We start from the raw sequence: 22,090 nt of genomic DNA, 5'->3' as shown, positions 1-22,090 counted from the left end.
CCAGGACACGTAAATTTGCTATCATCAAGTAAAAATAAACACTATTGCATCAGCGTTGATAATGTACCTTGAGGAGGTAAAGCAATCCCAGTGCCAGGCCTTGGAATGGCTGCCAGCCCCGGAGCTCCTCTCCACACCCTTCTTAGCTCAGCTGCCACCCTCCTGATGAGTCTCGCCCGTTCCCAGATAGGTTTCCACGTGGGTGGAAATGACGGCTGACTTTGCAGCTCGAAGCGATGCCAACTGTAAGCAGACCTCCCGCAATCTCCTGTGGGCCTGTGCATCTCCACCTGGACACCTGCTGGCGACCTCACACTGACCTCGACCGAGAACTCATCCCCCTCCACCCGACGGCGCTCCTGAGATCCCCTCCCTTTGCAATGGCAACACCACCTACCCAAGCTGGAAACCTGGGAACCTGACTGGGGAAGTCGGTGGGGAACTGCTTCTCTACTGGCTTTTTGCAAGGCCCCTCCTTTGTGTGCCTCTACCCACCTCATGTAACATTCCCAAGCACCTTGACAACCACGATTCTTCCACACGTGTCCAAATGTCTATCAGTGAACAGGGGTAGTACCCAGGTTGAAAAGTACTGATGTAAGTAAGACCTTGTACACTGGTTAGAGGATTTTTTCCTATTTATAATGGAGTCCCTTGGATAGTTTTAAGCTGGGAAGTGACATAATGTAACATTAAAAAAAAAAAAGTTATTCTTGACCTGGCCAGTATGGCTCAGTTGGTTGGAACATATTCCCATATACTAAAAGGTTGCGAGTGCAATTCCCAGTCAGGGCACATACTTAGGTTGCAGGTTTGATCCCCGGTTGGGGTATGTATGGAAGGCAACCAATTGATGTTCTTTTCTCTCTCCCTTTCCCTTCCCCCTCTCTAAAACCAATGAGCATATCCTAGAGCAGTGATGGCGAACCTATGACACGCGTGTCAGAGGTGACACGCAAACTCATTTTTTTGGTTGATTTTTCTTTGTTAAATAGCATTTAAATATATAAAATAAATATCAAAAATATGTCTTTGTTTTACTATGGTTGCAAATATCAAAAAATTTCTATATGTGACAGGGCACCAGAGTGAAGTTAGGGTTTTTCAAAATGCTGACACGCGAGTTCAAAAGGTCCCCCATCACTGTCCTAGAGGATTAAAAACAATAATAATTAGCCCTGGTCTGTGTGGCTAAATGGTTAGACCCCACCTGTCTATGCATCGGAGGGTCACAAGTTCGGTTCCTAGTAAAGGGCACATACCTGGGTTGCAGGCTTGATCCCCAGCCTAGGTCGGGGTGTGTGGGAGGCAACGAATTGATGGGTCTCCCACACACCAACGCTCCTCTCTTTTTTAAAAACAACATATTTTTGTTGATTTCAGAGAGGAAGGGAGAGGGAGAGAGAGAGAGAGAAACATCAATGATGAGAGAGAATTATTGATTGGCTGCCTCCTGCACGCCCCTATGAGTACTGAGCTGCAACCCGGGAATGTGTCCTTGACAGGAATCAAACCTGGGACCCTTCAGTCCACAGGCTGATGCTCTATCGACTGAGCCAAACCAGACAGGGCACATCGATGTCCATCTGTCTGTCTGTCTCCCTCTCTCCCCCCTCCCTCTTCCATTCTCTCTAAAAAATCAATGAAAAAAATATCCTCGGGTGAGGATTAACAAAAAACAAACCAATATTGCTCATGGTGATCTATGGAGACTGAAGTGAAGAGCAAAAGTGGAAGCAGGTGTCGGTCGCCTCCACTCAGTGGCGGTGGAAATGATTAGAGTCTGCGGAGTTTGGGGGTAGAACCAATGTGGCCTATTGATGAACTTGCGGTGAGGAGGAAGGGAAAGCAGACTCCAGGCCGACTCCTGGGTTTCCGGCATGAGGAAACGGTGACTGGCTAATGCTGCCACCTTCTCAGATTGGGAGGTTTTCGACGACGGCAGAGTTGATGCTAATGAAGAGCTGAGGGATCTTCTTAAGTCCAAGTAAACAGTGACCGCTGAACTTGTGGGGAGGGACCCAATGGGAAAGGCAGGGAGAGTCTAAGAGGTGTGTCAGTGCAGCCCAGGGGTTACCAGGGACTGCAGTGCCTGCCTGTCCAGGGCTGAATCCCAAGTCAGCTACTTCCTAATGGTGGCCTTGCTGTTGACTCTGTGCCTCAGTTGCTCCCTATGTAACATGGAGAGAGTGGTGCGTATCTCGTAAGGTTGGTGGGAGAATTAAATGAGTTAAAATACGGAACCGAAGAACGATGCTGGCAGTGTCGGCGAACATCTTTAGCAGCAGCACCACCTGGGGCAGGGCTGGGAACCTTTTCCCTGCCGAGGGCCATTTACACATTTATGTCATCATTCGTGGGCCATACAACATGAGCAACTTAAAATTATGCTGCTATGAAAGAAGCTCCCAAATTCCTTGAATTTCAAGTTCTGTCTGGGGTTGCCTTGGCAGGGCCTGACCAAAGGACAGGGCCCCGGGGCCAGGCATTCCCCAGCCCTGATCTAGGTTATGTGAAAACCGTACCAAAGGACAGAAATTCCTGGGCGAGAAGAAAGGGCTAGTCCTGCTCGCGGAGGAACAGCGACACGTCTGGTTCGTTTACAGGGTCAGACATTAGATCCTAAGAAGGGAAAGAATCAACCGCACCGGAAGAAGCCGGGTGTAAATGAAAGCCCGGGCGAGTTTCAAGGAGGCTGCGTTGTGTGCTGCGAAGACAGAAACAGATGTGCCTATTGGGTCTGGCCACTCTGACCCTGCCGGACAAGAGCACACTGTGTGAGCTGAAAACTGGTTAGCGAGTGGAGTCGTGTACATACAATCCTTTGAGGATTCTGGGAATAATGTAGAGCGGAGAAGTCAGGCAAGCGACGGAGGTGGGTGAGAGGCCAAGGGCGGGAGGTTCTGCCATCAACATGGTGATGAGCTGTCATACAGGGTGGCAGGTGGAGGAGCACAGCACTCTCCTTGGAGTCCAGCTCACTCCACAGCACAGCTGCCTGCCCACAGGCTGCGAGAGCCCCCCGGGTAGAGACGGAGTCACTGCTCCTCAGCACAGCACCTGAGGAGGAGGCCAGGGGACGTTTGTGGTGTGAGCGGACCAACTGATCTTTCCTGCATGAGTATTCTTCCCAATTTTTCTTTTTCTGATAATGATGCTTGATATAAGTCCCCAGAAGACTTTCCCAACGGAGACACAGCACCGAAGAACAGGGGCCCACTAAATGAACTCCAGGAAAGATCTTCTGCTGAAGGGCCCGAATATACAAACTATTCTTATTTTTAAAATATATTTTTATTATTGATTTCAGAGAGGAAGGGAGAGGGAGAGAGAGCTAGAAACATCAATGAGAGAGAAACACCAATCAGCCGCCTCCTGCACATCCCCCACTGGGGATGTGCCCGCAACCCAGGTACATGCCCTCGACCGGAATCGAACCTGGGACCCTTCAGTCCACAGGCTGACGCTCTAGCCACTGAGCCAAACCAGCCAGGCCCGAATGTACAAATTATTAAGAGATGAATGGCCGAAACCGGTTTGGCTCAGTGGATAGAGCGTCGGCCTGCGGACTGAAGGGTCCCAGGTTCGATTCCGGTCGAGGGCATGTACCTGGGTTGCGGGCACATCCCCAGTGGGGGATGTGCAGGAGGCGGCTGATCGGTGTTTCTCTCTCATCGATGTTTCTAGCTCTCTATCTCTCTCCCTTCCTCTCTGTAAAAAATCAATAAAATATATTTTTTTAAAAAAAGAGATGAATGAGTACCAAGAGCCCTGACCTGAAAATTGGACCATCAGGCCCAAGAGAGCTGAGAAGAGGCATGATGAGTTCCAAGCCTGCAAGCGAAGCTCAGTACAAGCCCTATCACAAGTCTCCTGGCTGGCCTCTCCTAGAGGCAACCAACTCTCCACCCCCACACTTGATTCTTCTTTTTTTAAAATATATTTTTATTGGTTTCAGAGAGGGAGAGAGAGAGAAAGAAACATCAATGAAGGAAAAAAAAAAAAGAAACAAGAAACATCAATGATGAGAGAGAAACACTGATTAGCTGCCTCCTGCACACCCCCTTACTGGGGATCAAGCCCACAACCTGGGCACGTGCCCTGACCGGGAATTGAACCGTGACCTTCTGGTTCCTAGGTCAATGCTCAACCACTGAGCACACCACCAGGCTGATTCTTCTAATCACACTCGTAGGAATCTGAAAAACTGCCCACCCGAAATCATCATCGAGTTCCACTCTTCACTCTGGGAAGGTGACTCCTTTGCTCCCATACTACCTGCTCTCCCACAGCCCCCTCATGCTGCCCAAGGCCACATCCCTCCTTCCCGTCCCTGACTCTGCTCGTGCTGCTCCATTCTGTCAGTGAGCTATAAACCACAGAGCACACACCCCTTCTCCCACAAAGATGCCTCTGCTGACTTGTTAGCCTGCAATGATTTCTGAAGTCCCAGTTTTTCTTTGTGTGTGTGGCACACAATGTCACACTTCATTATGCTGCCTTATAAATAATTCAAAGAAACAGAAATTATACGTTCTTCCTCCTACAACGGACTATAAGCTACCTGAAACAATGACTGTCTTGTGCTGCTTCTAGGCCTGGCAGCTGATTATTCAATAGTTCTTTAATAAAGTCACCTAAGATCATATACTATTGCCTGGTCAGCTTTTGCCTCATCAAAATCATTTACTGCCCAAGTTTCTGAGTGTGGCCCCTGGTCCGCCTGTGCTCCATGTGTCAGCTCCCTCCCGTGCGGCCCAGGAGCCCTTGCCCTGTGAGCACAGTGTCTTCAGCAGACCCACCCTCAAGCTCTGCTAGACAAGGGCTGGGAAGTGCACTAATAGTCTTGAGAAGTTAACAATTAGAAATGATAAAAGATCAAAACAATTTTAAAGTTAAAATTTCAATAGAATTATATTTTTGCAACTTTTATATAAATCTAAATGATTTCAAAATAAAAAACTTAAAAAAAATATTCAAGCCCTAACCGGTTTGGCTCAGTGGATAGAGCGTCGGCCTGCGGACTCAAGGATCCCAGGTTCGATTCCGGCCAAGGGCATGTACCTTGGTTGCGGGCACATCCCCAGTGGGGAGTGTGCAGGAGGCAGCTGATCGGTGTTTCTCTCTCATCGATGTTTCTAACTCTCTATCCCTCTCCCTTCCTCTCTGTAAAAAATCAATAAAATACATTAAAAAAAAAAAATTCAACATAGCTGTCATAAAAGAAAATTCAAGTAACCAAGGCTTATCTTAACTACTAGAGGCCTAGCGCACAAAATTCATGCACTGGTGGTGTGTGTGTGTGTGTGTGTGTTCCTCAGCCCAGCCTGCGCCCTCTCGCAGTTTGGGAGCCCCCAGGGGATGTCACACTGACGGCTTAGGCCTAAGCCAGCAGTCAGAAATCCTTAGTGCAGCTGTGGAGGCAGGAGAGGCTCCCGCCACTGCCGCTGCACTCACCAGCCATGAGCCTGGCTTCTGGCTGAGCGGTGCTCTGCCTGTGGGAGCACACTGACCACCAGGGGGCAGCTCCTGCATTGAGCATCTGCCTCCTGGTGGTCAGTGGGCATCACAGTGACTGTGGTCATTTTGCTGTTCGGTCAATTTGCATATTAGCCTTTTATTATATAGGAGGATTTTTAAGGACCATAAAAACACCTTGGGGAAATCCCACTGCATAAATGGCTTGTTCAAGGCTCCCAAAGGTGATAGGCCAACTAGGAGGTATCTTAGATCTTCTAATTCACCTACACTGAGTCCACAGATGACAACGAAAAAAAGAACAATTACATGTCCGCTCCACTGAGCTAGTTTAAAGTCTGTGCTAAACTACTAAGGTTCCACTAGATCCTTTCATTTATGATACAGAAAGTAGCTCCTGGGATGAGGATACCACTTAGGGGTACCACTGGTCTCTACTTAGAACTTTACTCTTCCAAAGAGATATTAACAATGAAGCACCCCAGGTAACCCTAAAGCAGTTACTGATCATTTCATTTATCTCCAGCTACCAGGACAGAACTCCAGTTTCATAGCTTCACTTACTGCTTTTGTCCCCTCCCCTCCCCCATCTAGAATATTAAACACTTTACTACTTCGAGACTAACATCATTGCATAAACAACCAGAAGGGTCAGAGGTTGCCAGGCAAGTTCTGGGTTTGAGTGGGTCCTGAGGGCGCAGGCTACGCACAGGTGAGTCTCACTTACTGAACAAGTAACCTGGAGCTGCTGCTGCTGCTGAGGCGGCGGCGGCGGTGGCGTCTGTTCCTGGGGGGTCTGTGGCTGTGGCTGCTGCTGAGGGTCCCATATATGGACAGTCTGAGCTGTATTCTGGTATGTGCCTGCCACAGCCTGCACAGCCACTGGAATGTGGATGTTGCCATTCATGAACTGTGCTGGAAAGAGAGAGTTTGCCAGGGTCTGCACTACCTCTTCATGGGAGTTTTTCACTACTGACGTGCCCACCATCTTCTCCTTGTCGTCCTCCAGCTTTACAGCCGTCAGGGCGGTGGGTGAGCCGCTGACGTGCACTGCGTTGTAGGCCTCCTGGGGAATGGCGATGTGGGTAATGCTCTGCGGCTGAGGGTCCCCCCGGGGCTGGGCAGAGTAAACAGGGATGGTCCAGGTCTCTCCCGTGGGGCTGGTAATGGTCCCCGTGGCACTGTACAGGTGGGCACTGTCCACTGTCAGTAAGTCTGGCCTCAAAGATACGTAGCTCTGCTGCTGGCCCTGCGGAATGGCCAGCACGGTGGCCACCGGCTGCCCTGAGATGGCGTAGGACACAGTGATGGGCATGTCCACTTTGCGCTTCTTCACCGGCTGGAGAACACTGGCTGTGCCAACCCGTCGCTCCCCTTCCCGCGGTGAGCCCTGCTGGGACGGTGGTGGGGAAAGGGCACCCACGGTCTGGATTTGGATCTGCTGACCCCCAGCCAGAGACTGGCCAGCCACCAGCTGAGCCTGGATCTGCTGATGTGGGATGTGCTCCTCTGGGATCTCTGCAGCTTGGATCTGCTGCGCTGCCTGCACGTGCTGCACCTGGATCTGGGCTGCCTGTAGCTGTGAGGGGCTGGGACTCTGCAACGTTGGGGTCTGGATGGAAGGGGCTGCCGGCTGTGGTGCTTGGCCTTGGATCTGCACCTGGACCTGGAAGGGCTGCTCAGGAGGTTGGTGCACGGTGAGCTGCGGGGAGAGCTGCTGTGCTGAAACCTGCTGCGGAGACGGCTGTACCTGCACTTGTACCTGCAGCAACAAGAGTCACAGTGAGTAAATGAGACAACAGCGAGGCCCAGCCCGCAGGGGAGAAAGACGTCCGGCGGAGGCCCAGGCACGTGAGGAGGAAGAGCTGCCGGACCAAGGCTTCCGCGGAGGCCACCACTCCCAAAACCATTTGCAAAATTCTCCAGCATCACATTGCATTCAGAGCAACATAAATCCACGTGAGAGCAACTAGGCTATCAACTGGGGCCTACAAAGGAAATATCTGAACTTCTGCTCATTTTTTACTCTTTTTTTAAGTATGTGACCCCCCCTTTGCCCCGACCAGTTTGGCTCAGTAGATAGAGCATCGGCGGACTGAAGGGTACCAGGTCCGATTCCAGTCAAGGACACATACCTCGGCTGCAGACTCTATCCCCAGCCCCAGTCGGGGAGTGTGCAGGAGGTAACCAATCAATGAATCTCTTACATCAATGTTTCTATCTCTCTCTAAAAATCAATGGAAAAATATCCTTGGGTGAGGATTAAAATGTGACTACTTTTGGTTTTGCTTATTGATATAGTAGTACAAGTATGTAATTTATAAACATATATTTCCTTGCATGTTAAAAAAATAGTTTATCCATGGGGTGAATGATAAAAAGTGTGCGGATCACTATTCTAAAAGGTCAGAAAGACAAGTATGTTCTTTCCATAGGCACTCAATTCCCAACTCAGGATCAAATCTACTCCCACCAAACAACTAGTGGAAAATACAGTAGAGAGAAAACTTTTGAAATGTCTTCTGGAAATATCTCCAGCTTTGCTGCTAAAATGCAGGCACTACCCTTACCGGTTTGGCTCAGTGGACAGAGTGTCAGCCTGCGGACTAAAGGGTCCCGGGTTCGATACTGATCAAGGGCACATGCCTGGGTTGTGGGCTCAATCCCCAGTGGGGAGCATGCAGGAGGCAGTCAATCAATGATTCTCTCTCATGATTGATATTTCTATCTCGCTCTCCCTCTCTGAAGTTAATAAAAATATTTTTTAAAATAAAAAATAAATTAAATACAGGCACTATTTAACAATTCCTTGGAATGCCTTTAAAAAAAAGAGGCAAAATTGGTATATAACATTACATAATGAGTAACACTGTAATTCGATATCTGTACACACTACAAAGTGATCAATACCAAAGTCTAGTCAGCACCTTTCACCATACAATTGACCCCTTCACCCACTTTGCCCTTTCCCCGCTGGTAACCACCAATCTGCTCTCTGTATATATGAGTTTGTTTTTGTTTATTTGCTTGTTTTGTTAGAGTGCTTATTTAAGACATGCTTGTCCTTAACAGAGAAGCCATTAAAAAACCCATAAGATTTCTGAAAATTTAATTTGAGGAAGGTTACTCTATCCTGGATCACACATTTCTGATAACGCAACTCATCTTATTGTTGTTACTTCAGTATACAAAGCAGCATGAAGAGATGCTATGCATAGTGTGTAATTTACAAAAGGGAAAGATTTGCCCTAGCTGGTGTTGCTCAGTGGATAGAGCGTTGGCCTGTGGACTGAAGGATCCCGGGTTTGATTCAGGTCCAGGACACATGCCTGGGTTGCGGGCTTAATCCCCAGTAGGGGGCGTGCAGGAGGCAGCCGATCAATGATTCTCTCTCATCATTGTTCTTCTCTCCTTCTCCCTCTCTGAAATCAATAAAAATATGCATATATGAAAAAGGGAAAGATTTGGGAGCATTTGAAATCTTGCTTTATGGCATATGTCATCAGTTTGGCTCAAATAAACTTATAAAATTTCAAAAAAAGGGAAAGATTTTTCCCATCAGACACACATATCTAAATTACTTTAAACACAGCTAGAAATTAGGAAAGAAGAAAACAAAAAGGCAGATGAGGGAGTGTATCTATCTAATAGCAGAAGGAGACAGCACAAAAGATAACCAAGGATGGTGCTAGAACAACTGGCTGTCCATATAAAAAGAATGAAGTTGGACCGCTTCCTCATATCATACACAAAAAAATGGGAGAGCATCTGAATAGACATTTATCCAAAGGAGACATGCAAATGGCTAATTAGCACATTAAAAGTTGTTCAACATTGTTAGCTATCAGGGAAATGCAAATCAAAACCATGAGATACCACCTCAAACCCACTAGGATGGCTACAAAAAAAATAAAAAATAAAAAGACAAATAGCACGTGTTGGTGGGGATGTAAAAAAAATTGGAATCTTCATACGCCACTACTGGTGGGAATGTTTAATTTTAAACAGAGGAATATAGCCACTTGCAGTCCCAAGAGGCAAAGGGCTAACCTTCTATTTCACCAGAACACACCTCACCACACTCCTGCCTCTTCCTCTCCCTTTTCTATTTTGTTGGTGGGAAAAAAGCATCAAGGGCAAAATGAAATGTAACCGCCGAAACCGGTTTGGCTCAGTGGATAGAGCGTCGGCCTGCGGACTGAAAGGTCCCAGGTTCGATTCCGGTCAAGGGCATGTACCTGGGTTGCGGGCACATCCCCAGTAGGAGATGTGCTGGAGGCAGCTGATCGATGTTTCTCTCTCATCGATGTTTCTGACTATCTCTCTCCCTTCCTCTCTGTAAAAAATCAATAAAATATATTAAAAAAAAAAAAGAACATTTGATTTAAAAAAAAAAAAAAAAAAAAGAAATGTAACCACAATTCAGTAGCAAGAAAGCAGCATTTGTAACTAGAGATTTAGTTTCACTTATATAAAGAAGCATAGAGAAGAAAACGTTTACCATCCCAGCAGATGTATTAGTTCCTCCTCTTTTGGAAAGCGCGTGATTGATTAGCACTGTTTCTTGAGGCTTATAAACTATAAACAGCAAATGCAGAGCTAGAAATCTGCAGGTACCCTGATTCATGGAACCATACAGCGAGATAAAGATCACTAGAATCCATCAGCTTTTCCATTTTCAAATGAGCTCTAAATGTCATGCTTTTAGTAAGGAGCCAAGACTAACCCTCCCGTGTTCCTGATCTGCTTAGGGAGGTAAGATGGAAGGGAACTTCAGTTACATCAGTGTGTCACATCAAACAGTCCCAGAAGACCTCTGATTTCTAGACTATTCAATTCTCCAAAGCAAAGGCAAGCACCGGTGGTCACTGACAGTGGTTGCAAATATTTTTGGTCTGCATGAACTATGAAACTTTGTATTAAAGAAAATGCTTAAAAAAGAATATTCCCCTTGGTGAAAGTAACCTCTGAGACTGTAGCTGTGATACTCTGATTGAACACAACCATGATGGCAAGTAAAGCCCAGGAAGGAGGAGCACCTCAGCACTGCCCTTTACCTGGACTTGCTGTGACTGCTGAACCTGGATCTGCTGCTCTTGCTGGGTCTGTGGCTGAACACTGGTGGTGACTGGACAGGCCAGTTCAAGCAAAGACCCGGCCACTTCGGTGCTGTCGGTGTAAATGCAGTTCCCGCCCTGCTGGTACACCATGGTCGTGGTAGTCGTTTGCTGGAACTCCTGAAGGGCTTCTGGCCCCTTCGAGGCTAGTGAGTCCAGAAATTCCTTCATCCTGTGCTGTGGGACAGACCGCGCCTTCACGCGGATGTACTCTTCAAAGGAGATGGTGTTCTCCAGAGAATTATTCATATTGCAGAGGCCTCAGGGTTCCTAGTAATAAAAATAAGTGGCCATAAGTCAAAATTATGCTATTATTTTTATACCTTGAAATGCACAGGGCAAACACTCTTGCATCAGAATAGAATAGTCAGGGCAGCTGTATACATCTGGAATCCAAAGTAAAGTTTTATTATACTGCCTTATTTTTTCCCAATTAATGGTACCTGAAAATTGTTTCCATAAACATTTCTTTTTTTTTTTTTAAATATATTTTACTGATTTTTTTACAGAGAGGAAGGGAGAGAGATAGAGAGTTAGAAACATCGATGAGAGAGAAACATCGATCAGCTGCCTCCTGCACATCTCCTACTGGGGATATGCCCGCAACCCAGGTACATGCCCTTGACCGGAATCGAACCTGGGACCTTTCAGTCTGCAGGCCGACGCTCTATCCACTGAGCCAAACCGGTTTCGGCCATAAACATTTCTTAATCAAACTATCACACTGAAGACAAAAAAACAAAAGCATGCGTCACAGTACTGGATGAAGCGGGCTAAAAACACGCTCTCCACCCAGCACTAGGCCAATCCCATCTTTTCTGCAGAGCCAAGCACTGGACAATGAGTCACATGCAAAACGGCTCTGTGACCATCACAGAGAGGACTACCAGGGAAGCTAGGAACAGGGATCCTGCTGACCTGTCCTATTTGCACTGCCAGCTCGGTGCTACAGTGAAGGGACAGCATACCACCCCGCTATGGCAAGACCCAAGAGATAGGGGATGTGTTCTTGACCTCCCACCTCCCATCAGGAGCACCCAAACTCCATGTTGCCACATACTGCTCATTCTTTTGTGACACAGCTGACTGAATACGAGCATGGATTTTGGAGCCAGACCATCTAGGTTCAAATCCTACCCCCATTTCTCCTGAGCTGGGCAATCTCGGACAAGTCAGTTGACCTTAGTTTCCTTGTCTATAAAATGGGGATAAAATAGTATTTACCTCACAAAATTGACATGAGGATTAAATATATGTAAGGCACCTAGGGAAGAACCTGACACAGAGAGGGCTACATAGGTATTCACTGTTAACATAAGCGGAGGAGGGCACTGAATGGTGTCTTCAATGACTAGGGCGCTACCACGATTCAGAAACCAATTCTCCACGCTTCCCACCAGGGTCCTTACCCGGAGAGTTACCCTGCAGGAGTGGGGAGGGGCACCCAGCTCCTGACGGACAACCATGCGCCTCATGATGGCCGGCCGCCTGCCCTGCCGCCCTGCCGCCACCCCTCCTTTCCTGGTCAGCAGCACCTCCAAAACAGCTAGAGCAGCAGCAGGATGCGAGAGCCACGCCAGCCCAGTGACCCTTTTTGCCAAAAGGACTCTCAAATGTCTGGAAAAATGACTTGTTTCTTGAGCCATCAGGCTGGAAACATCAGTCTCTCACTGCCCGCACGTTTTGCCTTCTGTTATAGATAGAAGGTGTCTATATCATCTCTTTCAACGGGCAGACAAAACTGTGTCCTGGTCCTCTCTGAATGGCTGACACACAGTAGGTGCTTCATTGCATTTGGAATTCAATCTGGAACAAGAAGCACTATGACTCTTGGCTCCATCATATCTGTAACTTACAACCATAAATGTCATGCTTTCCCTAGTAAATGGTTAGTATGTACCTTGGGGAAAAACCCACAGCCAGAGTGAGACCAAAGACAAGACACGACGCCGCCTGCTGTTCACGGACGGGCACTGGCAGTACTTCTGCGGGGTGCTGTCGGCACAGCACAGACTCCAGGCGGCTGTTTCACACAGAAGCGCCCCAGCAGTGACTCTTCCATGACGACGTACATGACACACTGTAAACGTGCGTCTCCACCAAGGAGACAGCACAGGCTCCTAGGAAACCACGAGCACAGCGAGGGCAGAGCACAGCGAGCACTGGCGCAGGCCTCGCCTTCTGAACGTCCACCGTCCGTCCTTCTCACCTCTTTCCCCGCCCCCCTTCCCAGCTCCTCCTTCTCCAGGGCAGGGGCATAGCGATCTTCTATGCGACTTCAAAATTAAGCTATCAATGCTGTCCACGAGGGAGACGATCAAGGCCACGCACCCACCCGTCCGTGAGCCAGGGCAGGCCACTCCGTGCAGGTGACCCGCCAACGCACTGGGCACAGGGCACCACGGCTCCCCTTGGACGAGAACACCACAACTGGAATGCCCTTCTTCAGAAGACAACTCTCATCACAGAGACTCCACGGCACACAAAGTCACAACATGTGATCCTAATGCCTCAGGACACACACTAGTGCTCCTCGGCTCAGAAGGGGCCGGGGAGAGATGATACAAGCAGCAGGTAACTGGTTCTCTCCCGTGCCGGTGCAGAGTTCAGGTTTTTGGTGTGTTGTGTGTGTTTTTTTTACCTCCATTATAAAACAGCAGAGGTCAACTGACATTCATATTTCCTAATTTATTTCCTTCATCAGTTAGTTGCATTCCTGTAAAATATTGAGAGACTGCTTGAATTTTGAAGATTGCCTGTGCAGGAAGCACAGCTATATGTCAAAGCAATAAAAAATAAAATATAAGAAATCATGCAGCACAAACTTTGTCTCAAATCTGAGAGAAGATAAATATGAGCACACAGTAAGTACAAAGAAACATTGCAAATTAAATTTATAGAACTAGGAAACCTTCATACAAATACTGCTTGGTCAAGGCAGTCCCTGGAGTCTTCCTAGTGGCCTTATTTCTTCCTCTCACCTTTTAAAGTTTCCCTACGTCCAGGGACTCATCGGAAGACTGATATTAAGTATAAAGGAGAAAGGCACCAACTTTCTTCCTAGAAACAAGCTCTCTTCACTTTTCAGTGTATTTTCCACTTGGATTTTCTGTGTTTTTTCTTTTTCTTTTTTTTTTGGGGGGGGGGGGTAAAAGCAATACATCCATTTTCTTTTCTTTTTTTAAAAAATATATTTTATTGATTTTTTACAGAGAGGAAGGGAGAGGGATAGAGAGTTAGAAACATCAATGAGAGAGAAACATCGATCAGCTGCCTCCTGCACACCCCCCACTGGGGATGTGCTCGCAACCAAGGTACATGTCCTTGACCGGAATCTAACCCGGGACCTTTCAGTCCGCAGGCCGAATCTCTATCCACTGAGCCAAACTGGTTAGGGCAATACATCCATTTTCTAAGAAGAAATGTTCAAATACTATATGAAGATATAAAATGAAGAAATCACTAAGAATACTTTGACTTCTGGTTCTTGACCTAGCAATTTTATTTTTTGATTTTAGATAAAGAGAGAGAGCCCTAACCAGTTTGGCTCAGCAGATAGAGCGTCAGCCTGTGGACTGAAAGGTCCCAGGTTCAATTCCGGTCAAGGGCATGTACCTTGGTTGTGGGCACATCCCTGGTAGGAGGTGTGCAGGAGGCAGCTGATCGATGTTTCTCTCTCATCGATGTTTCTAACTCTCTATCCCTTTCCCTTCGTCTCTGTAAAAAATCAATAAAATATATTAAAAAAAAAGAGAGAGGGAGGGAAAAGGGGGGGGGAGAAACCTCCATTTGTTCCACTTATTTATTCATTCATTGGTTGATTCTTTTTTTAAAAAATCCTCACCCAAAGATATGTGTTTTTTAAAGAGAGAGGAAGGCAGGGAGGGAGCGAGGGAAGGAGATAAAGAGAAAAAGAGAAACATTGATCGGTTGTCTCCTGTCCTCACCTGGACCAGGGATCGAACCCACAACCTAGGCAAGTGTCCTGACCGGAAATGGCACCCACAACCTTTCGGTGCACAGGAGGATGCTCTAACCAGCTGAGCCACTGGCCAGGGCCACTGGTTGAGTCTTGTATGTGTCCTGAGAGGGGACTGAACCTGCAACCCTGACATCTCCGGGCAGCACTCCAACCAACTGAGCTCCCGGCCAGGGACTCCTGATCTTCCCATTTTGAATAAACGCTGATCTGTCCTTTAGGAATGGTGAGTTTTGGGCATTTAAATCATCTTCCTCTCACCAACTTCTGCCAATTACATTTTATTTTTTGTCACAATCACCTTGATAGCTTTAAGCCTCTATTTGTGGACCCATTACTTTAGAGTATCTCTAGACTTCCCACTATGTAACAAAGAAATTGAAGTCCCATGCCCTCTATTTCTGACAAACATCTAGCTAGGTGAGTATATAATTTCTGTTTAATCCATCTTTTAGTTTTAGAATACAGCATTTCTACCAAATCAAACTTGGGAGTTTTTTTCTAAATCAAGGTTTCAAAGATGATAAAAACTATTCTACTCCAAACAAATCCTGTCAGTATAACCAGAATGCAACCTTCAAAAACGTCACTACAAGAAACTCTAAATATCAATTTATTCCCTGGGCAGAATGGCAAGTAAGATGGATAGTCATCTCTCAAAAAGAATGGAAAAAAGCTTGGAAAAAGGTATCTGCTATGAAACCTCAAGGTTTATTCTTTAAGCTTTCATAAAAAAAAAAGGGGGGAAAATCTATAAAGCTTAGAAAAGTTGATAAAGGTTCACACACGTGCTCATTACAATCGTCTTTGCACTTGGGAAACATTCGGAGTATTCATGATGAGAACACCTTTTGGTAAGTAGCTAGCCATGTGTTTTAAGTAGTTTGGAGCCAAAAGTATAAAACCACATGCAGGTGCATCTACACAGGGGAATGCTATGCCGCGGTCAAAAAGGAGGAGTTCTTACCATTTGCAACAGCACGGATGGAGCTGGAGAGCCTTATGCTAAGTGAAATAAGCCAGTCAGAGAAAGATAAATATCATATGATCTCACCCATTTGTGGAATATAATGAACAAAATAAACTGATGAACAAAAACAGATCCAGAGACAGAGAAGCATCGATCAGACTGTCAAACCTCAGAGGGAAGGTAGGGGAGGGTGGGGGTGAGGGATCAACCAAAGGACTTGTATCCATGCATATACGCCTAACCAATGGACACAGACACCAGGGGGGTGAGGGCACTGGGGGGATAAGGACACATATGTAATACCTTAATAATGAAAAAGAAAAAACACAGAATAATAAATAAAACAAATCAAATTTGTTTTAGAACTTGTTAATGACAAGGTTGCATTGAAGCGTGCCAGTATAAAACGAAAGCATGTAAAATTATTGTTCTGGGAAGTAAATTTATTCAAAACATGGAACAAAACACATATGCAGTGCTCCAAGCACAGCGCCTACTGCTGGTGGGACTGCAAGCAGAAGCCAATGCTTCCAAAAGCTTTTTCTCACTAAGCACCCGGGGGCAGGGCGTCTTCACTGTCGCTACCCAAGTTCACAAAATCGTTTGAAAACCACGGAATCAGAGCAAGCTAAAAAATAGGAACAAATAATGTATTCATTGGAAAACAAAAAAATTAATGAAAAAGGCCAACTTCAAAGAGCATTTCAAACTGTCCATTTACACAGACTGAAACACACGGCTTTATTTCTTGTCCTTTTCACCTGCTCACTTGGCAATATCCATCAGACTAACACATCCCAGGAATGAAAGTGCCCGAAGTCAGCATCTGACCTGACACAAAAGGGCTGTGTAGGGGGGGAAAAGCTTTAGAAATATATTGAAATTTTTCACACTAGTCAGTAAAAGAAAAACACAGAAAAATTAAATTCTCAACAGTGGTGATGGTTTCCTCCTTTGCTTTTATGTTCAGAAATTGTCCTCCCTACCATAAGATCAGGCCATTTTTCCATCTACAATTTTTTAAATTTACGGTGTATTGTTTATGTGCTTTGATCCATTCAGAACTTATTTTGCAAAATGTAAGGTAAATGTCTAATGTTTTTCCCAACATCAAACAACTTGTCCCTTTATCATTTATTGAAAGACTGAAATTCCTTTGCCCACTGACTTAAAATATAAAGAAGGTCTGGCTTATAAGCTGTGACTCCATAGATCTTTCTATAACACAGTAGCTTAAAAAAAAGCTGTTGGTTGCCGAAACCGGTTTGGCTCAGTGGATGGAGCGTCGGCCTGCAGACTGAAGGGTCCCGGGTTCGATTCCGGTCAAGGGCATGTGCCTGGGTTGCGGGCATATCCCCAGTGGGAGATGTGCAGGAGGCAGCTGATCGATGTTTCTAGCTCTCTGTCTCTCTCCCTTCCTCTCTGTAAAAAATCAATAAAATATATTTAAAACAAAAAAAAAATCAATAAAATATATTAAAAAAAAAAAAAGCTGTTGGTACCTAGAAGATTCTTGCTGACCCCTCCACCCCAACACAAAGTTGACACATAAACAAGCTATGTGTGAAAAGGGAGCAAACACAATTGTATTTAGCCCTAGCTGGTTTGGCTCAGTGGATAGAGCGTCGGCCTTTGGACTGAAGGGTCCCGGGTTCAATTCCGGTCAAAGGCATGTACCTTGGTTGCGGGCACATCCCCAGGAGGGGGTGTGCAAGAGGCAGCTGATCAATGTTTCTCTCTCATCGATGTTTCTAACTATCTATCCCTCTCCCTTCCTCTCTGTAAAAAATCAATAAAATATATTTAAAAAAAAACACAACCACACACACAATTGTATTTATTTACTAGAGGCCTGGTACACGAAATACATGGGGTGGGGGGGAGCGGGGGGCGCGGAGGTGTCCCTCAGCCTGGCCTGTGCCCTCTCACAGTCCAGGAGCCCTCAGTGGCCACTCCCGGCAGTCACACATCCTTAGCACTGCTGCGCACTGACCACCAGGGGCAACTCCTGTGTTGAACCATCTGCCCCCTGGTGGTCAGTGCGCATCATAGCACCAGTTGTTCTGCAGTTCGGTCGATTTGCATATTAGCCCTTTATTATATAGGATTCCAGTATTCTTTAATTTTATACATAAGAAGAAGAGCTGGCAAAAATGCATCTAAATTTTAACAGCAGTTTTACTGGAGTGGTGGAATCACAGAGGACTTAAATTTCTTCTTGTTTAGTACTCTCCTGTATTTTCCATAATTTGTATTAAACAAACAAAAAAAACCAAAAAGTGAAATTTTTTGCAGAGTAGTTACATAGCAGTAACAGTAACAGACACACAAACAACTCTGGTTGATTATAGTATGATTTTCCCCCTCAAAATCTCAAACTCAAAGATAAACCCGTCAAGCACCAGATGCTTGCATAATAACAGATTGTTAAATACTTCAAGATGCTGTTCACAAGACACAAGGTTGAGTCTTGAGATAGAGGAGGAGAAATGAATAAACTCAATGAATCTACTCTCTATAACCCCAAAAGAAACAAGATTCTAAATTAGCTCCAAGTTAAGGACTTGGTGAGGGGCAGTAAATAGTAATTAAAATACTTACAAAAAGTTCTGGCCGAGTGGCTCAGTTGGTTGGAGCGTGGTCCTGTACACCAAAAGGTTGTGGGTTCAATTCCCGTCAGGGCACATGGCTAGGGTTCGGGTTCAATCCTTGGTAGGGACACGCGTATGGGAGGCAATGGATCTTACAAAGGTGTTTCTCACTCAAGTCAATAAACATATCCTCAGAGTGATGATAAAAATTTAAAAAAACAAAACAAAAAAGACTTGCCACTCTGGGGCTTAATGGAGTGGGGGGAGTCTGTAAACAAGCATTTGCTTCTGAATACTTTAAGAATAGCTGCTTTGCAAAACAATAAACAGACAACCAACCCCACAACAAAAGATCCAAGAAATTTGTTTTTGTATGCACACTTTGATCACTCGTATTTCCCCTGTACTTCCATCAGAGCTTAGCACAGTGCCTGACACAGCAGGCCCTCATATACGAACATTATCATTATTTTATTACTTTATCACTAGAACACAAGATGGTACCAAGGACAAAGGTTACTCCAAGGCAGTAATCAATTCCATTCCTATTGGTCTGTTCACTTCTTTCTTTTTTCTACTTAGATACTAAGGGAGGACCCAAGTACTCACCGGAATTATCCTTTCTTGGGTCCCTCCAATGTAAAGCCTTTTCCTGACTCCCCATCAAGCTATTCATCGACCCCACGCCTTTACGAGGGGAGTTCCTGACATAGTTCTATTTGCACTAGAGTTGTATATTTGGACAACACACTTCAACCAGGAACTTAACTGATGGGCTATAAATTGGTACAACCATTTGCAATATCTAGTAAAGTTGAAAATATCCATCCCATATGATCCAGCAATTCTATTATTAGGTATATATGACGCAGTATTAACAAGATTCCCAAACTGGGAGGAGTCCAGATGTCTATCAATAGTTAAGTGGATAAGTAATGAACTACAGCTGCAAACAACATGAAAGAATGAAACACAATGAAGACATAAAATCCAGCATGACTCCATTTATATAGAATCCAAAAGCAAGTAAAACTGTGTCAGTTGAGGAATACGAGGTGGTAAATTAAAAGGAAAACAAAGAACATGATTATCCCATAAGTCAGAAAAGTAGCTGTCTGCAGGAATGGAGCCGTGAGAAAGGGACACAGGAGAGGCTGAGCTCAGGAGCGCCGGCACGCTCCACTTCCTGAGCAGGTAGCAGCGATACAACGGCTCACTTCATAACTTTTCACTACACTGCATACAGAGCACCTGAATTTATATAAAGGTATCTCACAGATTCCTAGAAAGAAAAAAGAGCTTTCTGACACAGTGCACCAGCTCTATCTACAGTTTTGCCCATGCCTAAATGTGAAATCAAAGGACAATTCTTTCAGCAAAGAGGATTAACTATTGTGTCTTCATGCAACCACAGTCAGAAATCCCAGTCTGCCACTCAGGGAAAAAGAAATGGAACCTTTAGGTGAAGGCTGGAGAGGACAAGACGTCTGGAACAGAATGTGGGACAGTTAAAGACAAAGTGACAGGAAGGAACAGGTGTGTCCAGGCACACCTCCACCTGCGGAGGAAGGGTGACCACTTAGAAAGTAGACACGCAGAAGCAGAGCGCATCCAGGACCACGCACACTGATCAAAGATGGCATGCCAGCTCGAAGGAAGAAATCCCAGCTTCTCAAGCTGCCACACGGAGGACAACCCCACCCAGAGCCACAGTCTGTGGAGTGACTCAAGTTCACAACTTGCGCGGACTTACATTTTACGGGGAGGAAAGCATCAGACTGTAACTGGGTTCAAAGGCGCAGTTCTCCCCCAGCTCCGGCCCTGCCTAGTGACTCTGGCAGGCAGCACCAGAACCATGGGCAGGATTTGCAACGTTTCAATTAAACTGCACACATAGTTCCAGCACAGGAACGGTTTTAACTCACCAGTCACCATGCTGCATGTATTTCTGCTGCTTGTCTTGAGTCCTTAAGACTTGTAACATTCTGAAGAAGACAGAACGAAGAAGTTCCTTCCATCCTCTTTCTAAGTTTCACTTGTTCTTAAAATAACACGGCGTTAGAAAGCACCACTGCCACCACTACCCGATCTAACTGTTCTTCCTCTTCGCTTCTTTGTCCTTAAACTTAACGAGGCAAGACCACAGAACATACACTAGAACAGCGGTTCTCAACCTTCGAATGCCGCGACCCTGTCATACAGCGCCTCATGTGGTGACCCCCAACCATCAAGTTATTTTCGTTGCTACTTCATCACTGTAATTTTGCTGCTGTTATGAATCGTCATGTAAATACCTGACATGCAGGATGTATTTTCATTGTGACAAATTGAACATAATTAAAGCATAGTGATTCATCACAAAAACAATATGTAATTATATCTGTGTTTCCCGATGGTCTTAGGCGACCCCTGGGAAAGGGTCGTTCGACCCCAAAGGGGTCGCGACCCACAGGTTGAGAACCGCTGCACTAGCGGGTGCTTTGCCTCCCCTGCTGCCAGAACACAGTGCTGGGGCGTAAGGGGGACTGAAGTCTGTATCACAGGTGACTCCTGCGCTGGTCCACGGGCCGATTCCAGGGATTTCTTCCGGCGGGACTGTGTGAACTACAAAAAGGGAGAGCACCGAGCCCCGGGCTGTTCAATCTTCTGGGCAACTTGGTGCAGAGCTGCGCCATAGCGGGCCCTGGGTCTCACGGAGGCTGCATTTACGGGTTTAATAAGCGGCACTGCGGAGCCCGGGCAGTTCCACTTTGTCCACCCGCTCGCCAGTCCCTTCCGGAGCGCACAGAGGTGACGTGTATGAATGGCGCTCGTGGAAGAATTCCTTTCCGAGGACGTGAAAGCAGGCACCGCGGAAGGGAGGGCCCCCAGGAGCAGCCTCCCCTCGCGCACAGGCAGCCGGGCGAAGGGAAGCGGCTCGAGGGGGCTCGCAGCCCTCAGACGCCGGGCGGCACCCACCCGCACCGGGGCCTCGGGGCGCCGCCTTCTTCCAGAGCCAGCGCTCTCGTCCGCCTCACGGCGGAGCGGGGCCGCTCGCCAGACCGCAAAGCCGGCTGGTTTCCCCCGAGCGGCCCGGGGACGTCACCCGAGCAGGAAGGACCCAACCCGCAACCTTCCGCGCACAGCCAGCCTCCCGCCCGCCACCTCTCCGCGCAGCAGGGGTGTCCTGCGCGCCCTCGCGGAGGCGCCGCCACCCAACAGCAGGGCGCGCGCCCCGAAGCCCGGGTTCGCGGGCGAGTGCGCGCCCCGGAAAGCCACTCCAGCCCGCGGGCCGCGGCTCCAGGAACCGAGCTATCCGGGCCGAGGACGCGCACGTCGGCGGCCACGCGCACCTGGAGGGCCGCACAGCGCGCGCGCCCCCGCGCGTATAAACAGGCCCAGCCGCGCGCGAGCACCAGCGCGCGTTCGCGCGCCGCGCCCACCCGATCCCCGACCCACTCCTCCCCCACCCGAGGGGCGATGGCGCGCGAACCCAGGGACATTCTCCGCTCCGGAGCCGCCCCAAGGTCTCCAGGGCCCAGCGGCAGCGGCCCACCCGCCCCCGCCCGCCCGCCCGCCTGCCGTTGTGTGGGGTGGGCCCGCTGCCTCAGGCCCGCAGCCTCGCCTCGCCCCTTCCCCCACTGGAGCCCTCACCCGGCGACGTCGCCGCCGCCGCCGCCGCTCTACCCGCCGGCCCCGCCGCACCGCTCGGGGGTCCGGTTCTGCCGTCGCCGCTCCAAGACCGACAGGATTTTCCCCTCACAGCTCCCTGGGCGCCATCTTACATTCAACCCTCACAGCCAATGGGTGCCGAATGCCCCTCTCGCGATATTCTGAGCGTTGGATCCCGCGAGAGTTGAGGCTGCCTCCTGGCCTGACTTAAAGGGAACGCTTCTGGCGAGGAGGTAGGCCCGGCCTTTGGCGGCGGTAGCGGCAAAAAGAGGGGTATAGGGCGGAGCGCCACGCCCCGAACGCC

General features: G+C 47.5%; 1 protein-coding gene across 2 annotated transcripts in view; it reads right to left on the bottom strand.

Moving 5' to 3' along the window:
* QRICH1 (glutamine rich 1) overlaps window positions 1-21,912 on the bottom strand; it is a 34,717-nt gene extending 12,805 nt beyond the window's left edge. The window contains exons 1-3 of one of the 2 annotated variants that reach the window (XM_081105749.1): window positions 21,769-21,912; window positions 10,536-10,865; window positions 6,206-7,240 (exon numbers count right to left, since the gene is read on the bottom strand). In XM_081105749.1, the coding sequence (XP_080961875.1) occupies window positions 6,206-7,240; window positions 10,536-10,844 (1,344 nt within the window). In that variant the 5' untranslated portion in view covers window positions 10,845-10,865; window positions 21,769-21,912. Of the gene's footprint in view, window positions 1-6,205; window positions 7,241-10,535; window positions 10,896-21,768 lie in introns of those variants that run through there. The other variant, XM_081105750.1, reaches the window with a different exon arrangement.
* Window positions 21,913-22,090: the final 178 nt, after the last annotated feature.

This window comes from Myotis nattereri (genome assembly GCF_964212035.1).
Source record: "Myotis nattereri genome assembly, chromosome: 14".
Taxonomy (NCBI): domain Eukaryota; kingdom Metazoa; phylum Chordata; class Mammalia; order Chiroptera; family Vespertilionidae; genus Myotis; species Myotis nattereri.
Note: the sequence above shows the minus strand (reverse complement) of the source record. Positions and strands in the feature narration are given on the sequence as shown.